This window comes from Calonectris borealis, chromosome 27, assembly GCF_964195595.1.
Source record: "Calonectris borealis chromosome 27, bCalBor7.hap1.2, whole genome shotgun sequence".
NCBI lineage: Eukaryota > Metazoa > Chordata > Aves > Procellariiformes > Procellariidae > Calonectris > Calonectris borealis.
Genome location: NC_134338.1, coordinates 5,706,186 through 5,728,036, shown reverse-complemented (window position 1 = coordinate 5,728,036; position 21,851 = coordinate 5,706,186). Strand labels below are relative to the sequence as shown.

Below are 21,851 nucleotides of genomic sequence, written 5' to 3'. Positions count from 1 at the left end.
ACTGGGGCGGTGATGCCGTTACTGGGGCGGTGATGCTGTACTGGTGCGGTGATGCCGTTACTGGGGCAGTGATGCTGTACTGGGGCGGTGATGCCGTTACTGGGGCGGTGATGCCGTTACTGGGGCGGTGATGCTGTACTGGTGCGGTGATGCCGTTACTGGGGCGGTGATGCTGTACTGGGGCGGTGATGCCGTTACTGGGGCGGTGATGCTGTACTGGGCGGTGATGCCGTTACTGGGGCGGTGATGCCGTTACTGGGGCGGTGATGCCGTTACTGGGGCGGTGATGCTGTACTGGGGCGGTGATGCTGTACTGGGCGGTGATGCCGTTACTGGGGCGGTGATGCCGTTACTGGGGCGGTGATGCTGTACTGGGGCGGTGATGCCGTTACTGGTGCGGTGATGCCGTTACTGGTGCGGTGATGCCGTTACTGGTGCGGTGATGCCGTTACTGGGGCGGTGATGCCATTACTGGTGCGGTGATGCTGTACTGGGGCGGTGATGCCGTTACTGGTGCGGTGATGCCGTTACTGGGGCGGTGATGCCGTTACTGGTGCGGTGATGCCGTTACTGGGGCGGTGATGCCGTTACTGGTGCGGTGATGCCGTTACTGGGGCGGTGATGCCGTTACTGGGGCGGTGATGCCGTTACTGGGGCGGTGATGCTGTACTGGGGCGGTGATGGCGATGTTGTACCCATTTGTAACCGCTAGGCGGCGCCACAGCTTCAGCCGCCGCCGGGCAGGGGACGGGGGCGTGGCCTCCCACGGGGGCGTGGCCTCGGTGTGGGTTCGCCGGCGTGGACGGCGGCCGCGCGGGGTCAAGGCGGCGGAAGCGGAAGTGGCGCTGGAGGGGCCGGCGCCATCGCCATCATGGTGGGCAGAGGCGCCTCCCTCGTACCCCAGCGGTGAGTGCGTCTTCCCCGCCTTCCCCCCACGCAGCTCCGCGGCTTCCTCCCGGCCTGGGGCCTCCCGTTACATTTAACGTAGGGTCCGGGCAGCGGGGAACCGTAGCTTAAAGCCTGGGGGCGGGGTGGGGGGGTGAGGGTCCCCGGGCCTGGGGGTTTTGAGGGTCCCTTGACCGGGGGGAGCGCGGGGCTGGATCCCCGGGTCAGCGGTTTAACGCCTCCGTGCTGCGGGGTTTAGGTGGACCGACTACGTCCCGCTGGGCAGGAGGATGCCGGGCACCCGCTTCATCGCCTTCAAGGTCCCCCTGAAGAAGGTAAGCGCCCTGGGCCCGTTCGGGGCGGAAAGCGGCTGTGGGAAAGTGTCGCTTTGCAGAGAATCAATGAGTGAATTCCTTCAAAAAAATGAGAAAGAGCGTCAGTAGGTCATTCTGTTGTTTATTTTTGGTAAGCGGGTTATAACCCGGGGGAGTGAGGAGCCCAGCGCTGTCACTGCTGTTTGACCAGAGCGTGTGGTGGCATTGCAGTGGCGTTCACACCGTGGGGTGACCAGGAACGGCTTCTGGGGGTTGTTGGCAGCTTTCTGGGTGCCGGCAGCACCGCCCAGACACCTCGGATACACGGAGGTCTGTCGGGGCCGGCTCTGTTAGGGCAGGAGGGATGCTGCGGGCAGCCCCCACCGGCGCTGCCAGGTGCCCGGAGGCTTTGCAGCCTGATAAACACGGTGCCAGAGCCGAGTTTCGGGAGCGGAGGCTGTGAGGGGTCGGTGTGGCGGTGCCGCTGCCCACCCGGCTGTGCTCTGCTCCGGAGTGGTTTAAGCGCAGCAGTTAAGCCTAAAACAAACACTGGGTCATGTCCACGGGGGTCGTGGAGCTCATGGTGGGGAGCAGTGCTGTTTGTTCACCTTTTGAGCTGAACGCCTATTTTATAGCTTTCGCTAAACAAAAACTTCAGTTTCTGGGTGTGTTTGTCATGCTGCAGTGTTCTGCCGCCGTATAAAGTCCTCAGTCACTGCTGGAAACCCTCAGCTGAACTGTCCCAAAGCAGTGAGGGCCTGAGCGCGTCCTGGTTTGGCTCGGTGCAACTTGTGCGTCCGTCTGCGTCTCCCCTTGCTCGTTGCCTGCGTCTTTCTCTTTGAAGGGGCGATCTTTGGGGAGTTCTGGAGCGTGGACCTCTTCCCACCAGTTGCAATGCACCTGAGTTTAATGCCTGCTCTTAAACATTATCTCCCCTCAGAGCTTTGATCAGAACCTTCATCCAGAGGAGAGATTTTCACCTCGTGACCTCATTAAGAAAATCAAAGAGCAGAAGGAAGAACTGGGCCTGATCATTGACCTGACATACACAACTCGCTACTACGGGCCAGAGGTCGGTCTTGGTCTTACTGTTGGGGAAGTGAAGCTCTGTGTAAGCCCTGATATTGCTGATCAAGTGGAAGATATTTCTTGCAAGAAAATAACTTTAAAGAGTGTGAGGCACTCGAATCCTCTGGCGGGGGGATGAGGTTGCAGGCCCGTTGGGATGTGGGTCTTTGTCCTCCATCAAGTAGAGACTTGGGATGTTCAACCCCCATTGTGCAGATCCTCTTTGTACCGACCAGCACAAGTTTTGGGATACCCTAAAGCTGTTTTTTATAGGCTCTCCTGAGTGAAGAGCTGATTCAAAGCAGCTTTGGCTTGTGGTATCAAATGTGTGGATACTTGCTGGGAAAGATGTTCCATGTTCTGCGTATGCTTCATCTTCCCCAGGGAGGAAAGAGCAAAGGCACGAGAAATGAAAATGCAAATAGGCTGCTCCGGAATATTGGTCATATGTCACAGGAAAAAAAAAAAAAGGGGTCAAGGGGGTGAAGCAGAAGTTTTTGTACCTAAAAGGGTGTTGCTGCTCTTCTGGGCTTAGCTGAAAAGCTCGGCTTCTTCTGGCTTATGGTCTATGGTTCTCTAATTGATAAGAATCCTTGTGCTTTTTCTGGAAATTATCGACTGGTTTTCTCGTAGGAGCTCCCAGCCACGCTCTGCTACTCAAAGATCTGGACAATGGGACATGAAGTACCGAACAGGCACACCGTTTTTCAATTCAAATGCGTTGTAAAAAAGTTTTTGAGAGACAACAAAGACAACGGTAAGTGCGGCTTTCCCTTACATTGCTGTTGTTTGGAAGGGCTCTGCAGACTTGGAGGCCAGTGATGTTTTAATGAACAGCATGAATTTTTTTTCCTTTTCTTGGCATGTGAATGTCAAGGCAATAAGCTCAGTTTGTTATGGTGAAGGAATTCATGCTGGCTCTCTGGTAATTTGGCAGCGAGTTGAGCTTTAACCGAGTTTGAGACTCTACCTCTAGACTGGCTGTAAATACCGATCGCGTTTTGGTAGCAGCGAGTGTCAGCAGCAAGCTGTCAGCGCTCAGGAAACGCGGGATAGCTTTTTGTGGAGCTTTTAAATACATCTTCCCTGCCGTGAGCTGTGTGACTGTGCAGATGAGCTCACAGAATTAAATGAGCTAATGAGCTGGATCAGTGGCGCTAATTAGACGTAAATATGGTGATGTTGTTGCACGGTCATTTCTGTTTATTTACGCTGGTGTCGCTGTTGGAGGATGGATGCAAATGGGCTTGTTCTGGTTGGATTTTGGAGAAAGAAAAATACAACCTGATTATTCTGTGTTACAGATAAACTCATCGGAGTTCATTGCACGCATGGCTTAAACAGAACTGGCTACCTGGTTTGTAGGTGAGTTGTCCTCAGTCAAACTGAGTTAAGTGGTGGCATTGCCAGCTTCTTGTTGCTCCAGGTGGAAATAGTGTTGCACCAGTAAAACGAGAGTCAAGTGACCTGCGTGATCCCAGCCTTGCAAGGATTTAAAGCTTTTCAGCTTTAAATGTTGTTAGGAGACACTTTTTATCCCCGATTTCAGCAGACTAAATGCTGATATTCCATTCTGGCGTGTAAATAGAAGCTCTAAAAACTTCCCAGTTATTCTTTCTTTTTCAATCATTGCTAACCTGTCAATGTTTCCGTAGTTAATTGTGTAATTAGAGCTTTCTTGCTGATCTGTTCAGGTACCTGATTGATGTTGAAGGCATGGAGCCAAATACTGCAATAGAGTGTACGTATGTGTATATTCTTGTTCGGATGCGAAATGTTTATCATGGGCTCATGGTTTTAGATGGTTTGGGAGGTACCCAAGGGAGGTAACTGTGTTTTAGCTCTGTGCGTGTGTGTTTTCCTGCCGTGTAGAATGGGAGCTGGAGGAGGAGAGGGGTTGGGGGTTCTGCGATATAATCGGAAAGAAGGAATTCAGTTTATGGCCTGACTCTGGAGCTAACCAGGGTTGAGGGAACCTGGGGGCAGGTCGGATAGTGCCACGCTGCAGCTCTGCCAGCGTGTTTGCCTTGTCACGCGACGGGTGGTACGCTGAGTGGGGTCACCTTATGTGACCCAGCTTTGGAAGTATTGGTTGAAGGGGTTAAAACCCTTCTAAAGGGTTTAAGCGCTCTGCAGCCCCAGAGATGACTTGTACAGAGCGTTGATTTCACTCAGACCTGTCTCTCTCCAGTGTTCAACAGCGCTCGAGGGCATTCTATAGAGAGAACCAACTATATCCAAGATCTTCAGAAGAGATCTGTAAAAAAGTAAGTCGTCTTGTGCGCATAAGCGAGTGCACGTGCCCAGGGAGAGCTGCTGTCAAGCACCAGACGATAAACGTGACTGGGAAGGGAGGCAGAATGGGCCAGTGGGTAAGGAGGAGGGTGGGTAGTTAGGAGACCTGGATTTAAAGATCTCCACAGGCCTGCTGCCTTTCCTTTTTTCAGGGAGCAAAGGGTTGGGGTTTTTTAAGTGTAAAAGAGCTGTTGTGATGACTTGGTGAACGGTTTGTGGACACAGTCCAGACATACAGAATTCTTTTTAAGGAACTGCGGACTAAAGGATTTGGGCTCGGGCCCCTTCAGAGAAAAAGCCGGCGTTACACCAAACACTAAAAAGCAGACGGCCAAACATCTGCATCATTCGAACCAATCCCCCTTAGCGGTGCCCAGGTAGGTTTTTGCTTCTTGCCTCTGTGCATGCCGTACAGCTGAGCAGACGGAACAAAAAGAGCTGCGTCCTCATTTTTAAGAAACTTAAAGTTGGATTTTTACAAGACGCAACTCGCACAAGAGAGCGCCCGTTGCCTTGCCAGCTCTGCGCTGGGGGAAGAAACCTCCCCGAAACTTGTCTAGAGCCTACGTATCAATATTGAAGTGTTCCTCGTGTCTACAGCAGCAAAGCTCGTTGCCTCTGAATAACACATTTGTGCTTGTAGATGCGGAATAATATAACTGACAGTGCTGGTGCTAGTTCCCAGTGGGGCTGAAACGTTCTCAAGCTGAGAGATTTTGGGGATAAGAGGAGTTTGAATCGGGTGCCAAGTGAGGCAGCTCTTCCCTGAGGGTGAAGCGGTAACTCTCTTTCTGTTCCTAGGCTGCTCCCGTCGCAGCAGGGATGGCAGGGGAACACTGAATGCAGGTAAAGAGCTTCCTCGTGACCTGGGGTGCGTGTCCTAGATGGGAGATGACCTCTGGCAGCTCCGAGCTGTGGGGGAGCTCCGAAACCATCTCGGGGAGCAGATGTCCGGTAGCCAGTGCCTGCTTCTGGCAGAGCAGTGGCTTGTTCAGCCCTGCTCTTCAGGGGCATACAAAATCACAGAATCCTAGAATCGTTAAGGTTGGAAAAGACCTCTAAGATCATTGAGTCCAACCGTCAACCCAACCCCCCCATGCCCACTACACCATGTCCCTAAGCACCACATCTCCACGTCTTTTAAATACTTCCAGGGATGGTGACTCCCCCACTTCCGTGGGCAGCCTGTTCCAAGGCCTGACCACTCTTTCAGTAAAGAAATTTCTCCTAATGTCCAATCTAAACCTCCCTTGGCGGAACTTGAGGTCGTTTCCTCTCGTCCCATCGCTGTTACTTGGGAGAAGAGACCGACCCCCCCTCGCTACAACCTCCTTCCAGGGAGTTGTAGAGCGATGAGGTCTCCCCTCACCTCCCCTTCTCCAGGCTGAACACCCCCAGTTCCCTCAGCCGCTCCCCATCAGACTTGTGCTCCAGGCCCTTCACCAGCTTCGTTGCCCTCCTCTGGACACGCTCCAGCCCCTCCATGTCCTTCTTGTGGTGAGGGGCCCAAAACTGAACACAGGATTCGAGGTGCGGCCTCACCAGTGCCCAGTACAGGGGCACGATCACCTCCCTGCTCCTGCTGGCCACACCAGTTCTGGTACAGGCCAGGGTGCCGTTGGCCTTCTTGGCCACCTGGGCACACTGCCGGCTCATGTTCAGCTGTCGACCAGCACCCCAGGTCCTTTTCCTCTGGGCACTTTCCAGCCACTCTTCCCCAAGCCTGCGGCAAACTTCCCTTACTGTAAGAAATCGGCACGTAGGAAATAAGCCGCTAGCCGGGCGTTCTTCCTGGGTGTCGCATCGTTCAGGCTGAAGCCAAAGGGACCGGGTAAACCCAGAGGGGCCGGGGAGATTCACAACCAGCCCCGTGGGGCTCCGCGTACAGAGAGACCGAATGGGGCCGTGACTTCTGGTACCGACTCCTCAATTTTCTTCCAGAAACTCCGGCAGCGCCAAGAAGAATCGCCGGCGAGGGGCCAAGGCGCAGGCGCAACACCAGGAGCTGGCGCACGAGCACGGGGCGACCGAGCCAAGGCAGCCGTGCGGTTTGGCAGCGAGGAACTGTTGGGTTTCGTTGCCCGCTAACGAGCAGCCCAACGGACTCTGCTTTCCCTCCCAGAGCCCCCACCCGCCCCAGGAAAGGCAAACGGCCCGGAAACGCAGGCGCCGGCGTAGGAAACCTGCCGTGACGGCGTAGGGAACGTCGTATGCGAGGAAAGCTGCGTCCTCGCCCCGGCGGAGCCCCGCCATCGGCCTTTCGCCGCGTGAACGAGGGGCTTTGCTGTAACTCCACCAGCAGTCGGGAACTGCAAATGCAGGTGTTCTTAACCTTTTTTTTTAAAAAATTTTTCTTTCCCTGTCTCCCCGCTTGGTACTTTTACAAATCTCACAGAAATTATTTTAATCCTATGTCGTTCCGGAGGGATGCGGAGAATAAACGTGGACCCAGACGGAGCTGGAATTACCCTAAAGAAACATCTCAGGAGCGTCCCTTTACCCTTCAGCCAAAAGGGCTTTTCCTTGATTGCCTCAAATACATAACAAGAAATAGGATTCGGCCTGAAACTGGATCATTTTTCTTTTTCTTCTTTTCACCCGCTTTTGCCAAAGTCGTTTTCCGCGGGGCGCCAGCCTCCGGCCCCCCGCCGCCGCTGTGATTTCCCCCCGGATGGGCCTGACGAGCCCTGCGGGATCCGCGCTTCGGCTCTCCCGCACGCGGAGGGTGGTTGGGCGGTGGATTCTGGCCTCGCGATCGGACCGTTTTGGGGTGAGAACGGGTGTTTTCGGGGCGGTGCTGTGCAGCGGGGAGGGGAGCTGCCCCTTTAAGGTTCGGGGCAGGTCTCTGACGTCATGACGCACGGCTTTCCGCTTAGGGAAAGGAAGTGTCGGCTCGGCCGGGCGGAAGTGGGAGGTGGTTTGAGGCGTGCCCGGATGTTGCGGCGGCTCCCGATTGGCTGCTGAAAACGAGGTGGGGGGGTGCCGTCGGCCTTCGGCCACAACCCGGAAGCGCTGAGGGGAAGGCGGCGGGTGGCGGCGCCCTCCCGGCGGCAGGTCAGGCCCGGGCTCGGGCACTGGGGCTGCGGGCGGTCCCTTCCTCGCTTGAGGGGCCGGAGGCAGCTTGGGGGGCCGGGGGCGCCGGTCGGGGGGGTCCCTTCCTCTCCTGAGAGGGCCGGGCCAGGCGGGCTCCGGTTGGGCGGGGGGGGGGTGTCTCGTATCGGGGTTCCCTTCGTGGGGCTCCGGTCAGGGGGGCTCTGGCTGTGGGTATCTTTCCCCTTAGGAGGGGGAATCCGGTTTGGGGCTCTGCTTGCTCTGTTGTGGGGGGCTGGGAGCCCGTGGGGGCTTTGGTTGGGGGATCCTCTACTCTTTTTTAGAGGGGAAGGGCAGGGACAGGCAGTCCTGGGGGGGACAGGCGGTCCTCGGGGGCTGCTCTGCTCTCCCGTGCAGGGGAAGGGCTGTGGGAGTCTTGGGGGGGCTCTGATTTGGGGGGGAGCAGCTTCCTCTCTCTTGGTGGGCAATGGCTGGGGGGATCTGTAGTTTGGGGGCTAGCAGCTCGGGGCGGGGGGTGGTTTGGGCACTTTTTCTTGAGGGGTGCTATTGGAATTGGCTCGGGGTTGGAGGCACCGGGAGTTACGGTGTGTGAGTGGTGTCTCTTCCGTCTTGGGGGAGAAGAACTGTGGAACTTGGCAGGGGGGCTCTGTTTTGGGGAGGTGACTGAGAGCTCTGGCTTGGGGGAGCAACTGAACCCAGTAGAAGCACCAGTGAGGAGGAGAGGCTGAAGCCTACTCTGAACTGTGGCTCTGTCGCACCCCGTAAGTCAGCGCTTTGGCACGGCAGCCTCTGGCAGGACCGAATCCCGCAGCCTTTATTTAGGGCAAGAGGCCTGTGGAGGCCCCTCCAGGATGTGGACTGAGAAACGTGGGCCTGCCTGCCTTAAAAAGGGGCTTCTGCTCCAAGGTAACCCCAGAAAGGCAACTCCTCCGCCGCTTGGCATCCTCAGGCAGCGCTTAACTCACCTCAGGACCTTTCCCCTGTTTAGGAAGGAGCTGCAGTGAATTGTGAGGTCGTGCGTGTGGCAGTCGAGTTGCTGGAAGGCTTGCGAGGTGCTCTGGATTCAGCGCTGTGATTTCCTAGAGATTTTAACCCTCACGCTGGTCCCGGGGTGACTTTTCCAGCAGAAAACTGCTTTTGGTGTAAGAAAGGAGCATTGCGGCGGGTTTCTGGGCTCGCTGCCCCTCAAACAGTCTTGGTGCTTCCTCAGCTTCGAATTTATCGGCTTGTGCCGTGGGGCTGTGGGTGAGAAGGGATTTGTCGGAGCCAAGCAGGAGGCAGACGCACGGATCAGGTCGAGGAGCATTCCTGGGGTGACGGGTGTGCCTCCCGCAGCACGGGGGAGAGAGAGAGAGATTGTGACTGTGCCCGGGCGAGAGCAATTTGGGATCAAGCTTGTTGGGTAGGGGTGGATTTGCTGAGCAGCAGCGGCTGGAAGGATGGCCTTCAGCTCCGTCCTCTTCTCACTGCTGTGTAAGCAAAACGGTGAACGCTGCAGTGTTGAAACCCCGTGTAAAGCTGCCTCTGCTCGAGTCTGAATGAAACGCTTTGGCCATCTCCCCCCAGACTAGTGACCGGCACTAGTTTTGTCCTGTGGAGAGACAATTGGGAAGGAAGCGCTACTTTGGGTAGGATTTGGATGGGTCAGACCCAAGCTTGAAATCGATTACCGAGGACTGATCTTGAATTTGTGGCTGCCTTTCAGGTTGTAAGGGTAAATATCCAAGCACTGTGCCCAAAAAAAGCTGGGCTTCTCCCAGATTCCTCCCTCAGGACCTAACTTGGCTCTTGTATTAAACGCTTTTCTGCTGAGGGGGCGTGATTTCTATCGAGGAAAGGCAGTCTGGAGGAAACTGGATGAGTTACCTGGTTTACGCTGGTTTTGATGCACTTGACTTTCCTCCCACCGCAGAGCTCGTCAGCCTCGCGGCAGCTTTGATGTGTGTTGTTATGCCCGACCACGCCGACGTCAGCCTCCCACCGGAGGAGCGAGTCCGAAGACTGATCCAGGTGGGAAGCGCTGTGGAAGTGAACGAGGATGTCCCGCCACGACGCTACTACCGCTCCGGAGTGGAAATCCTCCGCATGGCGACCATTTACTCAGAGGAAGGCAATATCGAGCATGCCTTTATTTTGTACAACAAATATATCACGTAAGAGCAGCGTTGCTTCGTTCGCAAGTAACCCGTGTCGGTACAAGGGGTTGTGGGTTTGGTGTTGCGTATTTTGAGCGTGTCTAAACACTGGGAGGCCTCGCTGAACTGGAAGAACTGGGTTCTGTCCAGAGCTCTGCTCCTTTTGAATTTCAGTTACCGCAGAGGTGAGGATACAGCTGGTGAGACTGACCAGGAGATGTTGTAAAGGCGTGAGGCGCAAGCCCACAAACGCCGCTCGCCTCTTTGCAGGAGGTTTGTAAAAGTTTCCTTTGAAACCAGGCTGATCGTGTATTCCTGTGTCCCTCTGCTAGTGGAGACTCCTGTCAGCAGGAGGGAGGTTTTGGCTCCCTGTCTGTCGAAGCTTCCTGGTGGTTTATCCCTGCAGAGTGACTAGATTGGCCTCGATTGTCGCTAGGTTGGCCGTGACGTCATACGGACTGGCAAGGATCCGTGGTCAAGGATCTCGGTATCGAGAATCTACCTGGAAAGGATCTAGGCTGGTTGGTGGCTTCTCTAATAAACCGGCTTCGGAGGAGAAGCTGCTTTACACTTAAGTTACTACAGCCTTTTATAGCAGGCAGCAAGTTCCTCCTTCAGGTGCAGGGACCAGTTGTAGGTTTAGTTTTACGTCTCCGAAAGAATATAATCCCCTCCACCCCCAAAGACGCATGCATACACCCAAGTCCTTCTCGGGAGGGACGTGGGGAAGAGTTCTGGGTCCAAAGAACCTGATCCAAATCAACTGGTGAGTTTCTTGGGTGCTGAGCACCTTCTAGAAAGCCCCGGATCGTATATAAACCCAGCCAACGCCCTGTTTGGTGTTTCAGCTGCCGGGTCTCCAGCTGTAGGGTCTGCAGACAAGTGCAGAGCCGCTTATTCTTGCCGTCATCTCTGCAGCTGGCCAGAAACGAGCCATCTTGGGTCTGAAACCCCCCTGCCGTGCCTGCCGAGCCGGAGCGTACACCGTGCTAACGCGGTGACCTAGTGTCGGGTCTGGATCGTGTCTGAGCAGCCCGGAGTACAAGCAGAGTAAACATCTGCCTCTCCGTAGCTGTGCCTGTCAGTGTTTAAAGGGCTGAAAACAGTGATCCTCAGAACATATCGCAATGGCATGGAGTGTCCTGTTCCTGTAGGTTTTTTGGCCGAAAGCCTGTCCCTCCCGCTTTCGCCCAGTGCCACTCTGATACGGTCTCTGCTGTGCCCACGCTACCTGCTTATCCAGAACGTGGTTGGCATCTCCGTGAGCATTTTCTCTCCCTGCCCCTTAAATCCAACGCATTTTTCTCTGATTAGCTTTTCTTCCCGCCTTGCACTTCCTGAGCTTTTATGGGCATCGTAGCGAGTGCCCTGGAAGGCTGCACAGGGAGCTGGGAAGTGTAAAACCCTCGGGAAGGTTTCCAGGCTGGTTACGTAGCCGTGGCCGAAGGAGAAACTCTTTAACTAAACAAACGAACTAAAAGCACCTTCGCTGTTTCATTATAGCAATGATGGGTGCTGGTGTGTTTTCTCTCCAGCACCTTTCAAGCGCTCGTGGCATTTACGTTAGCCTGGCTGCTGGGCTGCCAGGAAGGTGAAAAAACTTTCCCTCAGTGGTGTGATTTCTCCAGCGCTAACGAATATGAGCTTCTGCCCTGGATTGTCTGAAGATATGAACTTAATGTCACCGTCTCATTTCTTTAAATGAAGATGTGAAGCTGTAGCTCAAGCCGGTAGGCTTGAAGTGTTTTCTAGATGCCCTTCCCTAAGGGCATGATCCAGAAGGCAAGAGCGGGGCGCTGGTAATTGGAGCCTCTCCCGGGACTTGCTCTGCTCTCCCCTTCCTAGAAACGGGACCCGAATTCTTCCCCCGGTGCTTCAGCCCACACCTGCAGTCAGTGCTGTGGCTGTCCTTTCTCAGAGCCCAGCTCCCTGCCGGAGCGCGTGGCCTAGTGCAGGTGCTTTCCGCATCAGGCTGTGCCTTCGGGAAGGGGAGGACTCCAGCCCTGAGAAGTACGTGAGACTCTCTTAGCTGGGTGTGTTTGGTGGGAGTGAGCGCATCGTCCTTGGGAGCGAGGCGTGGCCTGTGTGGCTTTAGGAAGCTGGATTTCTCTTTATTTCCCTATACAGCACTCCCCAAGGCTGATCTTAAGGCCAGAATTACACGATGAGATCTGTGTCGTGGCGCCTGATTTGGAGAGCCATCGGTTTTGAGACAATCTTGTCTAGACATGGGGTAATCTCGAGACCGATCCGCACTGAGATTCCCATTGAGGCAACCAGTTCCCTGCTTGGCCTCCAGCCACCTGCTTGATCCCGTGCAGGTCGTTTGGCTGCACAGCACCTCTTTCTCATGTGGAAATGAATTTTCGTTGCCCAGCCCTCCTCACGGAGGGCAGGAGGGCGACAAGAATAACCAGGTTGGACTTTTAACACGTGCGTCTTGTGACCTTGTAAGACATCTCCTTGCTTGTCTTTTTGAATAGCTGCTTCTGCATTGATCTGGGTGGATGTTTTCCTTGAATCGCCATCGGGCACACTAGGTTTGATTTTGCTAGAGCCAAATAAGAAAGAAAAAAAAAAAAAAAGACATGAAATTTCTGTGGTGTTTGGGCTCCTGGTTTGCCTGCGTGGCTGTGAGCTGCTGGGATTGGCTCCGCGGGTTTGCGTGGGGTGTTGCAAGGGACTCGAGAGACGCCGGCTTGGCGCGCGTGCTGTAGCAGTACTTAAAAATAGCCTGTGATGTGGCTGCTCGGTGCCAAACAGCTGCTGCTCACAGTGGACTCGGGAGCAGGCGGAGGTTTGAACAAGCCCAAAACTCCTGGTGATGGGATCTGCGGGTTTCAGTCTTGCCAAGCCTCAGCTGGGCTGTCGATAGGAAACACGAACCGTTCCTGCCCTTCCTCTGCCTCCGTCCCCAGCCTGCCGCTGCCTGGTCTTGCCCCAGAGTTTTCCTCTGGCTGCCTGAGTCCTCCTCTCATCCTGCTGCCCACTTTTTATTCCCTTCCTGACTTGTGGAAACCCAGCTGTCTCTGCTGGTTTTTCCATCCTCCCCAGGCCAGCATCTGCTCTTAATCCTTCTTAATTAATCCCTTCCATTTTAATCTGCTAGCTGTTGGCAATGATCACAGCCTTGTTTTGTCTCCTCGACACAGTGACCTACTTTGCAACCACGAGCCGGGAGCAGGGACCTTGCTGGGCATTTCGGATGGAGCGACGGTTTCTCCGTGGCTCCGGGCTGTGACGTGGTTATGCTGATCCTGCAGTCTGGCGAGAGCATCCTCACGCTCTCCGTGGCAACCAGGAGCGTTCGGGCTTGCAAAAAGTCCTTCCTTTTCCCAGAGGACTGAGGTTTTGAGGCAGCTGGGTTTATTTACTGCACACACACAGGCTTCTCAGCGTGAAGAGTGTTCTCACTCTGTCCCCCCCGAGCTTTTCCCTCTTGACTCTGCTTGGTGTGTTTGTGCTGCTCCCTGGAGCACAGTCTAGTCCTCACTATCCTTATTCCTTGTGCCTGGGCACGAGGCTGCTCTCCAAAGGAGCTGGAGAGCATCCTCCTTCGGATGCTGAAGCGGTGTGGCGAAGAGCCACGAAAGAGGGCAGGGTTTTTTGCGTTATGCCTGCAGGCTTTGTGGACACTCAGAGCAAGCACAGCTCCACTTGCAGGAGACAAGGACCCAGCTAAGCTCGCCGTGAGCTCACCCTGAGCGCGGTCAGCTAATGCGCTGCTGGGGACTTGTTCGCAGAGATAACTCAGGGATGCCTGAAGCCTGGGGAGCCTCATAGAGCTGAGCCAGAGGGAATTGCCCCGTGTTTGTGGGCTTTTTTTCCTTGTTCTAGTGCTTGAGGTGCCCTTTCTCTGCATCTTCACCACTGTGTCCTGCAGAGCTCCCTGGAAGGGGGGAAACGGTTATCCCATTTGTAGAGAAGCCAAAGATTAACCTGTTCGTGTTGATGCAGGGAGCGGGGTGACGTTGAGCTTGGTCTTGATCTCCCTCCTAGAAGTCTGCACAGAAATATTGCCGTGACCTTCTGGGGTGGTTGGGCCGCGGAGCCAAAAGGCTCTTGATGATGCAGCAGGTGGGGATGTTGTGAACTTGCATTTAGCTTACCTGCAAGTTTTCTCTTTTCGAGGTCTGAGTTAATTTCCCTATCTCTTGCACAAACTGTTTGTTCCTCCATACTGAGTCAGCCGAGTCCTTGAGCTTGTGTGTAATCCCCTTGGATGCTCGCAGAGGTGTAGGCAGGTGCGCAAGGACCTTCCTGAAGCGCTGCCAGCGTCCTTGGTGTTTTAGACCAGCTTATTAATGTTTCTGTTCAAAACAAAGGTATTTATCCCTGAGGATCATCTCCAAAGTCCAGGTGGAAGAAAAATCTCCTATGCGAGCTGCTACCCTGGGACTGAACGAGATCTCCTGTGTGCCATGAAGAGCTCAGAAGGCCGTTATATGATGGGGGGGTTCCTGCGGAAGGGCAGACGACTGTCCTGATTGTGGGGAGCACAGGGCCCAGGAAGGTGGCAAGGGGACAGTGCTGGAGGGGAATGATCCGGACCCCCAAATGCCACTTACTGTCTTGTGTTTGTCCCTTTCTGCTGTGATTCAGAAATGCAGTTTCTCCCCTGTGTTTACAGGCTCTTCATTGAGAAGCTGCCACAGCACCGTGATTACAAAACTGCTGTCATACCCGAAAAGAGGGAGACAGTGAAAGTAAGTATTGCCACGTCTTTAAGGGCTGCTGTCGGAAATGTTTTGGATCATCGACCTTGGGTTTTCATGGCTCTGGATGAGTGATCCACCCAAACACTCAGAAGCCTTGGCTTGACCAGGCAGACCTGACCCCTTGGGAGTTATGGTTTGGGTTCTTCTTACCCCATTGTACTTGCGCTGGGCAGGCTGTTGTTGTCCAATTTACTTTCTGTTGAGCACTGGGGTGTCCTTTCTTTTCTGTTAAATTCCCTGCCTTTTAAAGACCACGTGGCTTTTCCATGATGGCTGGATGCTCAGTGTGGTGGTCCTCAAGGGGGTCCTTGGAGATTGCTCACAGCCACAAGAAGCTACCGCTCCTCTGCTCAGCATTGACCAGAAGAGCAAAGGACGGCGCTGCCTAAGCTCTTGCTCAGTGTTGTTGGCGGTGCTGTCCGTGCCACCCGGCTACAACGTGCCTGTCTGCAGCCTGTCCACACGTGGTGGTGGGGCCGCTCGGCCCTTTCTGCCTCGTGAACAAGTGGATGGTTTAGAATCTCGGGGTGCTACATGTCCATTGACTCTTGCATCTGTTCAGGTCTTGTTTTTCTTGCCTTGGGGCTATCACACTCTTATGACTGTGTTTCCTCCCTTCAGAAACTGAAAGAAGTAGCCTTCCCCAGAGCTGAAGAGCTCAAGGAGGAGCTATTAAATAGGTACGCCAAGGACTATGCTAAGTACAAGGAGCAGAAGGTGAGTGAGAGGAGACTGGAGGCCTGTGCTCCCCAGAAGACCCTCAGCCACAAAGGCTTTGGAGGAGGGCAGGTCTCCAGGGCTCCCTGGGTGCTCTGAAATGTGAAGTCTGGGTAGCCCCAGCTTGCAGGGTCCAGCCTCGTCACCGAGCTGTCCCGATCATGTCTCTGCTGCCATTACGTAGGTGAATCTGTCCTAGGCGTCCCTGCATCTCTTTTCATTGTGCCTCCTGGAGACAGTCTGAGCTGGGACTGTTGTTTGGTTGTTTTTTCTCTTTGTCCCAACATGAGGTCTAGGTTTTATGATCCAGAAACTCAGCAGGCGGCTGGTAACAGCATGGGCAAGGATCTGGGGTTCTGTGGGCAAAGCAGAAAACTCTGCAGTCAGTTTTGCTGCGGACGAGTGCGCTTTTAGAGATAGGATAGAGGGAAATCAACCTGGAATTACATTTCTGTGGAAGAGGGAGGGTGAGGCAGCAGTTTTACTGCCCTGGTCTAGCTGGCTCTCCTGATGGAAGCGCGGATCTCTGTTTTGCAAGCTGAAACTGCCTTGCAGGGACTGCTGTTTGCTGGTTACCTTTTGCAGACCCTTTAGAAATAGTCTGGGATTGCTGAGGGTCTGCAGTGCATAGGCTTCGTATTCTGCCTCGGGCTAGTGTTCCCCTGTCTGCTGATGTCCCTTGGCATATTTCCTCTTGCAGAAGGAGGAGGAAGAGGAATTTGCACGCAATTTGGCTTTGCAGCAGCAGCTGGAAGAGGAGAGAAATCGGGTAGCCCTGATGAAGCAGCAGCAGGCAGAACAAGAGCAGTTTCATGCCTTCGAGGAGATGATTCGACGACAGGAGCTGGAGAAGGAACGTCTAAGGATAGTGCAGGAATTTGGAAAGCCAGAGCCAAGTCCTGAGTCTCTGGACGGACCCCTCATCCCTGATGTGGAAAAGCCCCCGACTGATTTAATCCCGAAGGTTCCCGTCTCTCCAGTTCACCCCGCAAGTCCATCAGCGGGGACTGTCTCATCCAAACCTCCTCTTGTGGACAGATCTTTGAAACCTAATGCTTTGGGGAGCACGGAAAACAGTTAGTACCTCTCGGTGCACCCTTCTCCCTTCCTGGGGCTGAGCCAAACGCGGCCGAGGAGCTGATTTGTCTGGGAGGCTCTTGGAAGTATCTGATCATGGCTCCATCCCTTCTGGGGGTTTGGCCTTCTAAGTCACTGGGTGTTCTCCCTGTTGTCCAGTAAAGGTTTGCAGGGCTGAGGAGAACTGTCTCCTCTTGGGAATCAGCCCCCCACTCTTCTCCAGCCCAGTCTCCTTGCTGATCTGGAGTCTGCAGCCTGTTTGGTTTTCCTAGATCCAAATACTTGTTGGAGATTGGGGTTTAGTTCCTGGTTAGGCTGACCGAATTCTCCTCCTGACCAAATTCTCCTCTTCTGCCAAATATGGCTCCAAAATACTGATTCGGACACTTCCAAATGACTGGTTCTTGACCAGTGGTACATCTTTCTTTAAATGACATTTTGTAAGTGTTTGTGGTTTCATTTTCTTTAACAAAATACTTGGTTTTTGACACACTACTGAAGGTCTCTTTCTCTCTACGTGTCCCTGTTTTGAAAGAGGTAGTGAGTGTCCTTTATGAAGTGTCACGGTGACTTCATTTATCTATGACTGCTGTTGTAAGGGTAGACATTAGAGCAGTTAATGTTTCCAGGCTGAATTTTCTCAGTCTAGTCCCTTCAGATACTGACCTGAGGGAACATTTCTCCAGCGTCCCCGACTGTCATTGCTCATTGTGCTCCCATTCTCCCCACAGATGCCAGTATGGATGTCCTTCGCCAGGTCATCGTCCCTAGGGAGCTCTGCCAGAAATTCCTCCAGCTGGCTGATGCCAACACGGTCCGGGGCGTGGAGACGTGTGGGATCCTCTGCGGTAAGCTGGTAAGGCGGTAATCCTAATTAAGACCCTGGAAGTGGCGCAGGGGCCTTTTGTCAAGGTGCGCAATAGCTTTGAAAATGGCTAGAGGACCCTGATTTTTGCCACGGAAGGCTGTAGTGCAGTTTCACTGACGACTAGGGTTTCACGTGAGCGTTAGGGACGATCTGCCTCTCCTTTTCCTCCCTTTTACGTTAGGATTTTCTCCCACCAAGCCCCTATGGGTACTGAGTTTCTTCTCTCCTGTTGAAGACTCTCTGCTGGGTCCCTGCTTCAAGCACTCCCACGTTGCCGGTAACAGGCAGCTCTGGTGACTTGTCCTTCTGGTACCAGCAGGACTGAGGTGTCCCAGCTGTGAACTAGGACCCTCACCAAGACAAGGCTGTGCAAACACCGACTGGAGACAGTTAGTTCTCCCCCAAAGAGTTTGCTTGCACAGGTTTCTATTGGCAGCTCCAGCCTGTCTCCCCTGAGTCGCTTGGGGCTGCTTTGCTTGCAGAAGTTCGCTTTGAAATGAAGTTGTTTGATGTAGCAACTTTCTGCAGTCCGGCTGCTTCCAGACACTTGGTGATTATTTAATTATGAGGCATCATCGCCCATAATGAGTGGAGAGATTCGCTTCGGTGGGTATCCAGGACTTCTCTGAGCTCTTGTGGGTGCTCTGCACGGCAGGGAAGATGACATAGAAAGCCGTGGGTCGTGCTCAGACTCAGAAAATCCTGCGACTCCTCTGTCAGTGACTTGCAGTTACCGTTTCTGTGACCTGTAAACAGACGGTAGATGCATCCATGGGCTTGTTTCCAGACCTGCTGTTCCCCTGGCTGGGCCCCTGAGTGATGAATGCAGAAGTACCGCGTTCCCAAAGCTTAGGAAATTACCTTTGCACCAGTGGGCGGCAGCAGTGTTTCCTGCCTGGGGGGTGTCCGGTGGGTAACAGCCTCCCTGTGCTGCCTTGCAGATGAGGAACGAGTTCACGATAACCCACGTCATCGTTCCCAAGCAGTACGGAGGCCCCGATTATTGCAACACGGAGAATGAGGAGGAGCTCTTCATGATCCAGGATCAGCACGGCCTTGTTACGTTAGGCTGGATCCATGTGAGTCTCTCGTTCCTGTTTCACTTCCCAACTGGCCTTGCATTCAGCCAGGAGGGAAAGGGGTGCGTGGAGCAGGGCTGGCGGAGGAGAATTTCCTGGAGGAGATGACACGGAGCAGGCAGCATCCTCTGGTGCAGTCTCAGTCACTACTCGGGCTGCTGGAGAAATCCAGGCCTGTTTTAAGTTTGGGTCCCTTTTTAAAGCATCAGGCCCTTTGAGAGTGGGATATTGGGCACGAAGCTCGTGTTTCAGCCAGCTAAAAGCTGACTCCAGAGGCGTTGTCGGGGCATCCCGAGCTCCTCCTGTCAGCGCAGGGACTCTCTCGTGATGCGTCCCCCGTAGTAGTTCGCGGACAGCTGTGTGCTGCTCTGCTGCGGGATGTGCCAGTTCCAGATTCCTCCCCTGGCTTCAGCGCTGCCCTGCTGCCTGTCCCCGCGGAGCCTTTGGCAGTCGGATCGGTGCCAAGCAAAATGTTTGGTGCTGCTGAGTAATCTCTCGAAAGCAGCAGCTGCCTCGCAGGCTTTGACAAATAAATGCCTGCTGCGTGTGCCTGATAAGTGCGGGATGTCTGCTTTTGGTGTTAACTGTTCAGCGATGGCCCTGCAACATCCAGGGACCCTCAAGAATCCTTTTGACTTCTCTGCTGGTCTTGGCAACAAAAACCTAACAAGCAAAAGGGGAAAGACCTCTCAGCAAGAGTTAGGCTGTGAAATCTAGCCGTCAGCCGGAGTTGGGTAAGGCGGTGGTTGTCTGTGATCGTACAACCCTTGGCTGTCACGGTGGATTGAGATATCTGGCAGCGCCTTGGCAGTATGTTACGTGCCTGGTGATGCTGTGCCCGGGGCGTAGCTGCCCTTCAGAAACGTGTGGAGTGCCCTGCGGGGAGGCGTGCGTGAAAGCAAGGACAGCGTTGTGCCTCACAGTGTGGCTTTTCCGTGGGATGTGGCCAGGAAGGTAGAGCTCCTGTACTTATTCCAAATGGAAAAGAGGAGCAGGTGTTTTGGGGCAATCCAAAACCATTTTCAGTGTGGAAGCATGTCCTCTGTGCCATCCGAGGAGCTATGTCTCTTCTCTGTTACAACCTTCTCTTGGCAGACGCAGTCCTTTTGGACTAATCCTCCAACACTGCTGTAACTCTCTCTCTTCTACGTTGCCCTGTGTTTCAGACTCACCCCACGCAGACAGCCTTCCTCTCCAGCGTCGACCTGCACACGCACTGCTCCTACCAGATGATGTTGCCAGAGTCCATCGCTATTGTGTGTTCTCCGAAATACCAGGAGTAAGTATGGATGTGGGGTGAGGGAGGCCTTTCCCTCTGCCTCTTCAGAAGGTATCGAAGGGCTGTTTACCACAACCCTTCCTCTATTGGACTCCTGATGTGGCAATAAAATGTCAAGTCACACAATGAAAGTTTTACCAAGCGTTGGAAGAGCGTGCGTGATTCGACAGCTCCTCTGAGCTGGTTCGGGGGGGGTCGTATCTGGGCCGTCATTGCTCACCCGTGAAAGGAGACCGGTCTGCAGCCGCAGAGCTGGGGAGAGGAGTGTCCCGGGCAGAGGAGCGTCCCGCAGCATGCATCTGCTCTCGCTTGAGATGAGCAGGCTCAAGCGTGCTCCTTCAGACACAGAAGGAGGTGCTTCTATTTGCAGAGGCTTGAGTTACACAGAGCGTGTGTTTATTTGCTCTAGGACGGGGTTTTTCAAGCTGACAGAGCATGGCCTGGAGGAGATCTCTTCCTGCCGGCAGAAAGGATTCCACCCGCACTCCAAAGACCCCCCTCTCTTCACTGTAAGTCACCCCACGAGGCGGCAGGAGCTGTAGGGCCGTGAGTCGGCGCGTTGGACACTTCACTTGAATTTATATCTGTGTCGAGGCGCTGGGCTGTGACCCAGGACAGGAGGGTCAGCCTGGCAGGGGCTTGTCTCTTCCTGGAGTTGAGATGCGAAAGCTTTCTGACTTGTTAGCATGTGTTGGAGGTGCGATGCAGAGCACTTCCCCGCAGAAACAGGTCAAGGCAGCGGTAAAGGCTTGTATTGGAGAGCAAGAGAGACTTGTATTTGTGTCCTGCTACGGTCTCTGTGCGGCACCGGGCAGGGCACAAGTTCCTGGTCAGAGAGGGCTCTTCCCTCTCGCTGGGTGCAGGTTGTGTCAGGATGTAGAGGAGCCTCACCTGAGCTGTGGGCACATCTGAGTAACCCCCTGTCCCCTCTTTCTCTTCTTTCTTCCAGACCTGCAATCATGTGTCAGTAGTCGAGAGAGACGTGGTCCTGATGGATCTCCGATAGGCCTCTTGCCTTAACGGTTTACAGAAAACCATCTACCTTCCTTCTAGGCCTAGGGATTTTTTTTTTTCCTCCTGTAGCAGATGATTTCTACCGTGTAGTGATCCTTCCCCTTTGTCCCCCAATAATCGCGGTGAAATCGGTACCCTGACCTCAGCGGGAGCACGTGAAACCTCAGTGCCTGGCGTCGGGCTGGCGAAGCGGTGCTGAGGTTCAAGGTGTGGGGAAAAGCTAAAAAAAGCTAACTGGAAATTCACAGACAGAAGCTAACACCGAAACAATTGTTTAATACTCTAATCTATGGCTTGAATAGCTTCTTGGCGGGGTTCCCTGTGATTTGCTGCAACCATGAGGTATGGAAACCTCTTCAAGTGCTTTCCAAAGTGGGATGTGCCCAAATTAACCCGTGCTTTGTTTTGCCTCTCTCTCTGGGTGGCTGTGGTCTCAGTGCAGCTGGCTGGAGTAGATAAGTCTTTGCTATAGTTTAAGATTAAACCTTCCTAACCCCTCTCACCCTGTGCAAGAGCGTATTGCCGCTGAGCTGGAGCGAGTCCTGCTTGCCGGTACTGGGGTCTTTGCCTGGTGAGGTAAGAAGGGGCCCAGCCTCCTTGGGGAACCCCTATTTCAGCGTTTCAGGGAGAAGGTGCCTGGATGTGGCACTGCTTTGCACAAGCTGCTTCATTCCAGCAGTGGTGAGGGGTGTCTGGATACTTTATTATTTTCCTGGATGGGGGATTGGCTCCAGGGCTTGGGTGCGGTTTGTTGCTGCTGTTACGGTGGAGGAGGCTCTCGGTCTCTTGGCTGCAGTGCTGTCGCGTGAAAGCTCCGCAAGGCCATCGCCTCCCTGAGACGGGACTCCAGCAGCTTGTGCCGCTTCGATCCTCAAAGATCACCGCCCCCGATTGCCTCTGTGCTTCTCAAAGCAGTATGAAGTCTGTCCTTGCCAAAAACAAGCGCTCCGTGATGTCACCGTTATGCGGTACGCCAGCCGGGGACCTCCGAATTAACTCTCGTCGGACGCCAAGCAGCGATTTTCCTTCCCTGCGCTCTCCGTGCTGAGCCTGCGCCCTCGCGTCTGCCGGCGTTGAAAGGGAAGAAGCAGTATTGAAAGGTGGAAGGCATCTGGCCTCAAAGGGCTGAGCGTGATCCACGACATCTCCACATCCTCTGGCAGGATGCTGTGATGATCAGCACATGGCCGTGCGGGGAGGGGAAGAAGGCTGGGGCTGCCTTCCCACCTGGCATGCATACATACGTGTTCTATATGTCATGTCCTTGTACTTCTACGTACACAAGTCTTGGGTGTACAGTTTAACGCAGATGGATTGTATTATCTTGGCAGGGTTTCTTTTGCCACTTGTT

At 54.2% G+C, this 21,851-nt stretch overlaps 2 protein-coding genes and 1 long non-coding RNA gene across 3 annotated transcripts; 2 read left to right on the top strand and 1 right to left on the bottom strand.

Moving 5' to 3' along the window:
• The first annotated feature begins 799 nt into the window (after window positions 1-799).
• On the top strand, window positions 800-7,113 carry DUSP11 (dual specificity phosphatase 11). Its single transcript, XM_075175019.1, has 10 exons — window positions 800-906; window positions 1,145-1,220; window positions 2,140-2,271; window positions 2,901-3,024; window positions 3,572-3,632; window positions 3,962-4,008; window positions 4,459-4,534; window positions 4,814-4,939; window positions 5,364-5,408; window positions 6,504-7,113. Exons 1-10 carry the CDS (start codon window positions 872-874, stop codon window positions 6,760-6,762), a joined length of 981 nt encoding a protein of 326 aa, XP_075031120.1. The 5' UTR covers window positions 800-871; the 3' UTR covers window positions 6,763-7,113.
• A 509-nt stretch (window positions 7,114-7,622) lies between these two features.
• On the bottom strand, window positions 7,623-14,382 carry LOC142093639 (uncharacterized). Its single transcript, XR_012677487.1, has 3 exons — window positions 12,909-14,382; window positions 9,480-12,299; window positions 7,623-9,204 (listed from the first exon to the last, which is right to left on the bottom strand). It is a non-coding gene; the product is annotated as an uncharacterized LOC142093639 (long non-coding RNA).
• STAMBP (STAM binding protein) lies at window positions 9,533-21,827 on the top strand. Its single transcript, XM_075175018.1, has 9 exons — window positions 9,533-9,766; window positions 14,379-14,454; window positions 15,088-15,183; window positions 15,884-16,259; window positions 16,992-17,116; window positions 18,070-18,207; window positions 19,374-19,486; window positions 19,896-19,995; window positions 20,436-21,827. Exons 1-9 carry the CDS (start codon window positions 9,552-9,554, stop codon window positions 20,490-20,492), a joined length of 1,296 nt encoding a protein of 431 aa, XP_075031119.1. The 5' UTR covers window positions 9,533-9,551; the 3' UTR covers window positions 20,493-21,827.
• The last annotated feature ends 24 nt before the right edge of the window (window positions 21,828-21,851 follow it).

Coding starts and splice junctions, on each gene's coding strand:
- DUSP11 (XM_075175019.1), top strand. CDS start 872: ATGGTGGGCAGAGGCGCCTCCCTCGTACCCCAGCG. Junction 3,025..3,571: donor GAGAGACAACAAAGACAACG/GTAAGTGCGGCT, acceptor TCTGTGTTACAG/ATAAACTCATCGGAGTTCAT. Junction 3,633..3,961: donor ACTGGCTACCTGGTTTGTAG/GTGAGTTGTCCT, acceptor TGATCTGTTCAG/GTACCTGATTGATGTTGAAG.
- STAMBP (XM_075175018.1), top strand. CDS start 9,552: ATGTGTGTTGTTATGCCCGACCACGCCGACGTCAGCCTCCCACCGGAG. Junction 9,767..14,378: donor TTGTACAACAAATATATCAC/GTAAGAGCAGCG, acceptor CTGTGTTTACAG/GCTCTTCATTGAGAAGCTGC. Junction 14,455..15,087: donor AAAAGAGGGAGACAGTGAAA/GTAAGTATTGCC, acceptor TCCTCCCTTCAG/AAACTGAAAGAAGTAGCCTT.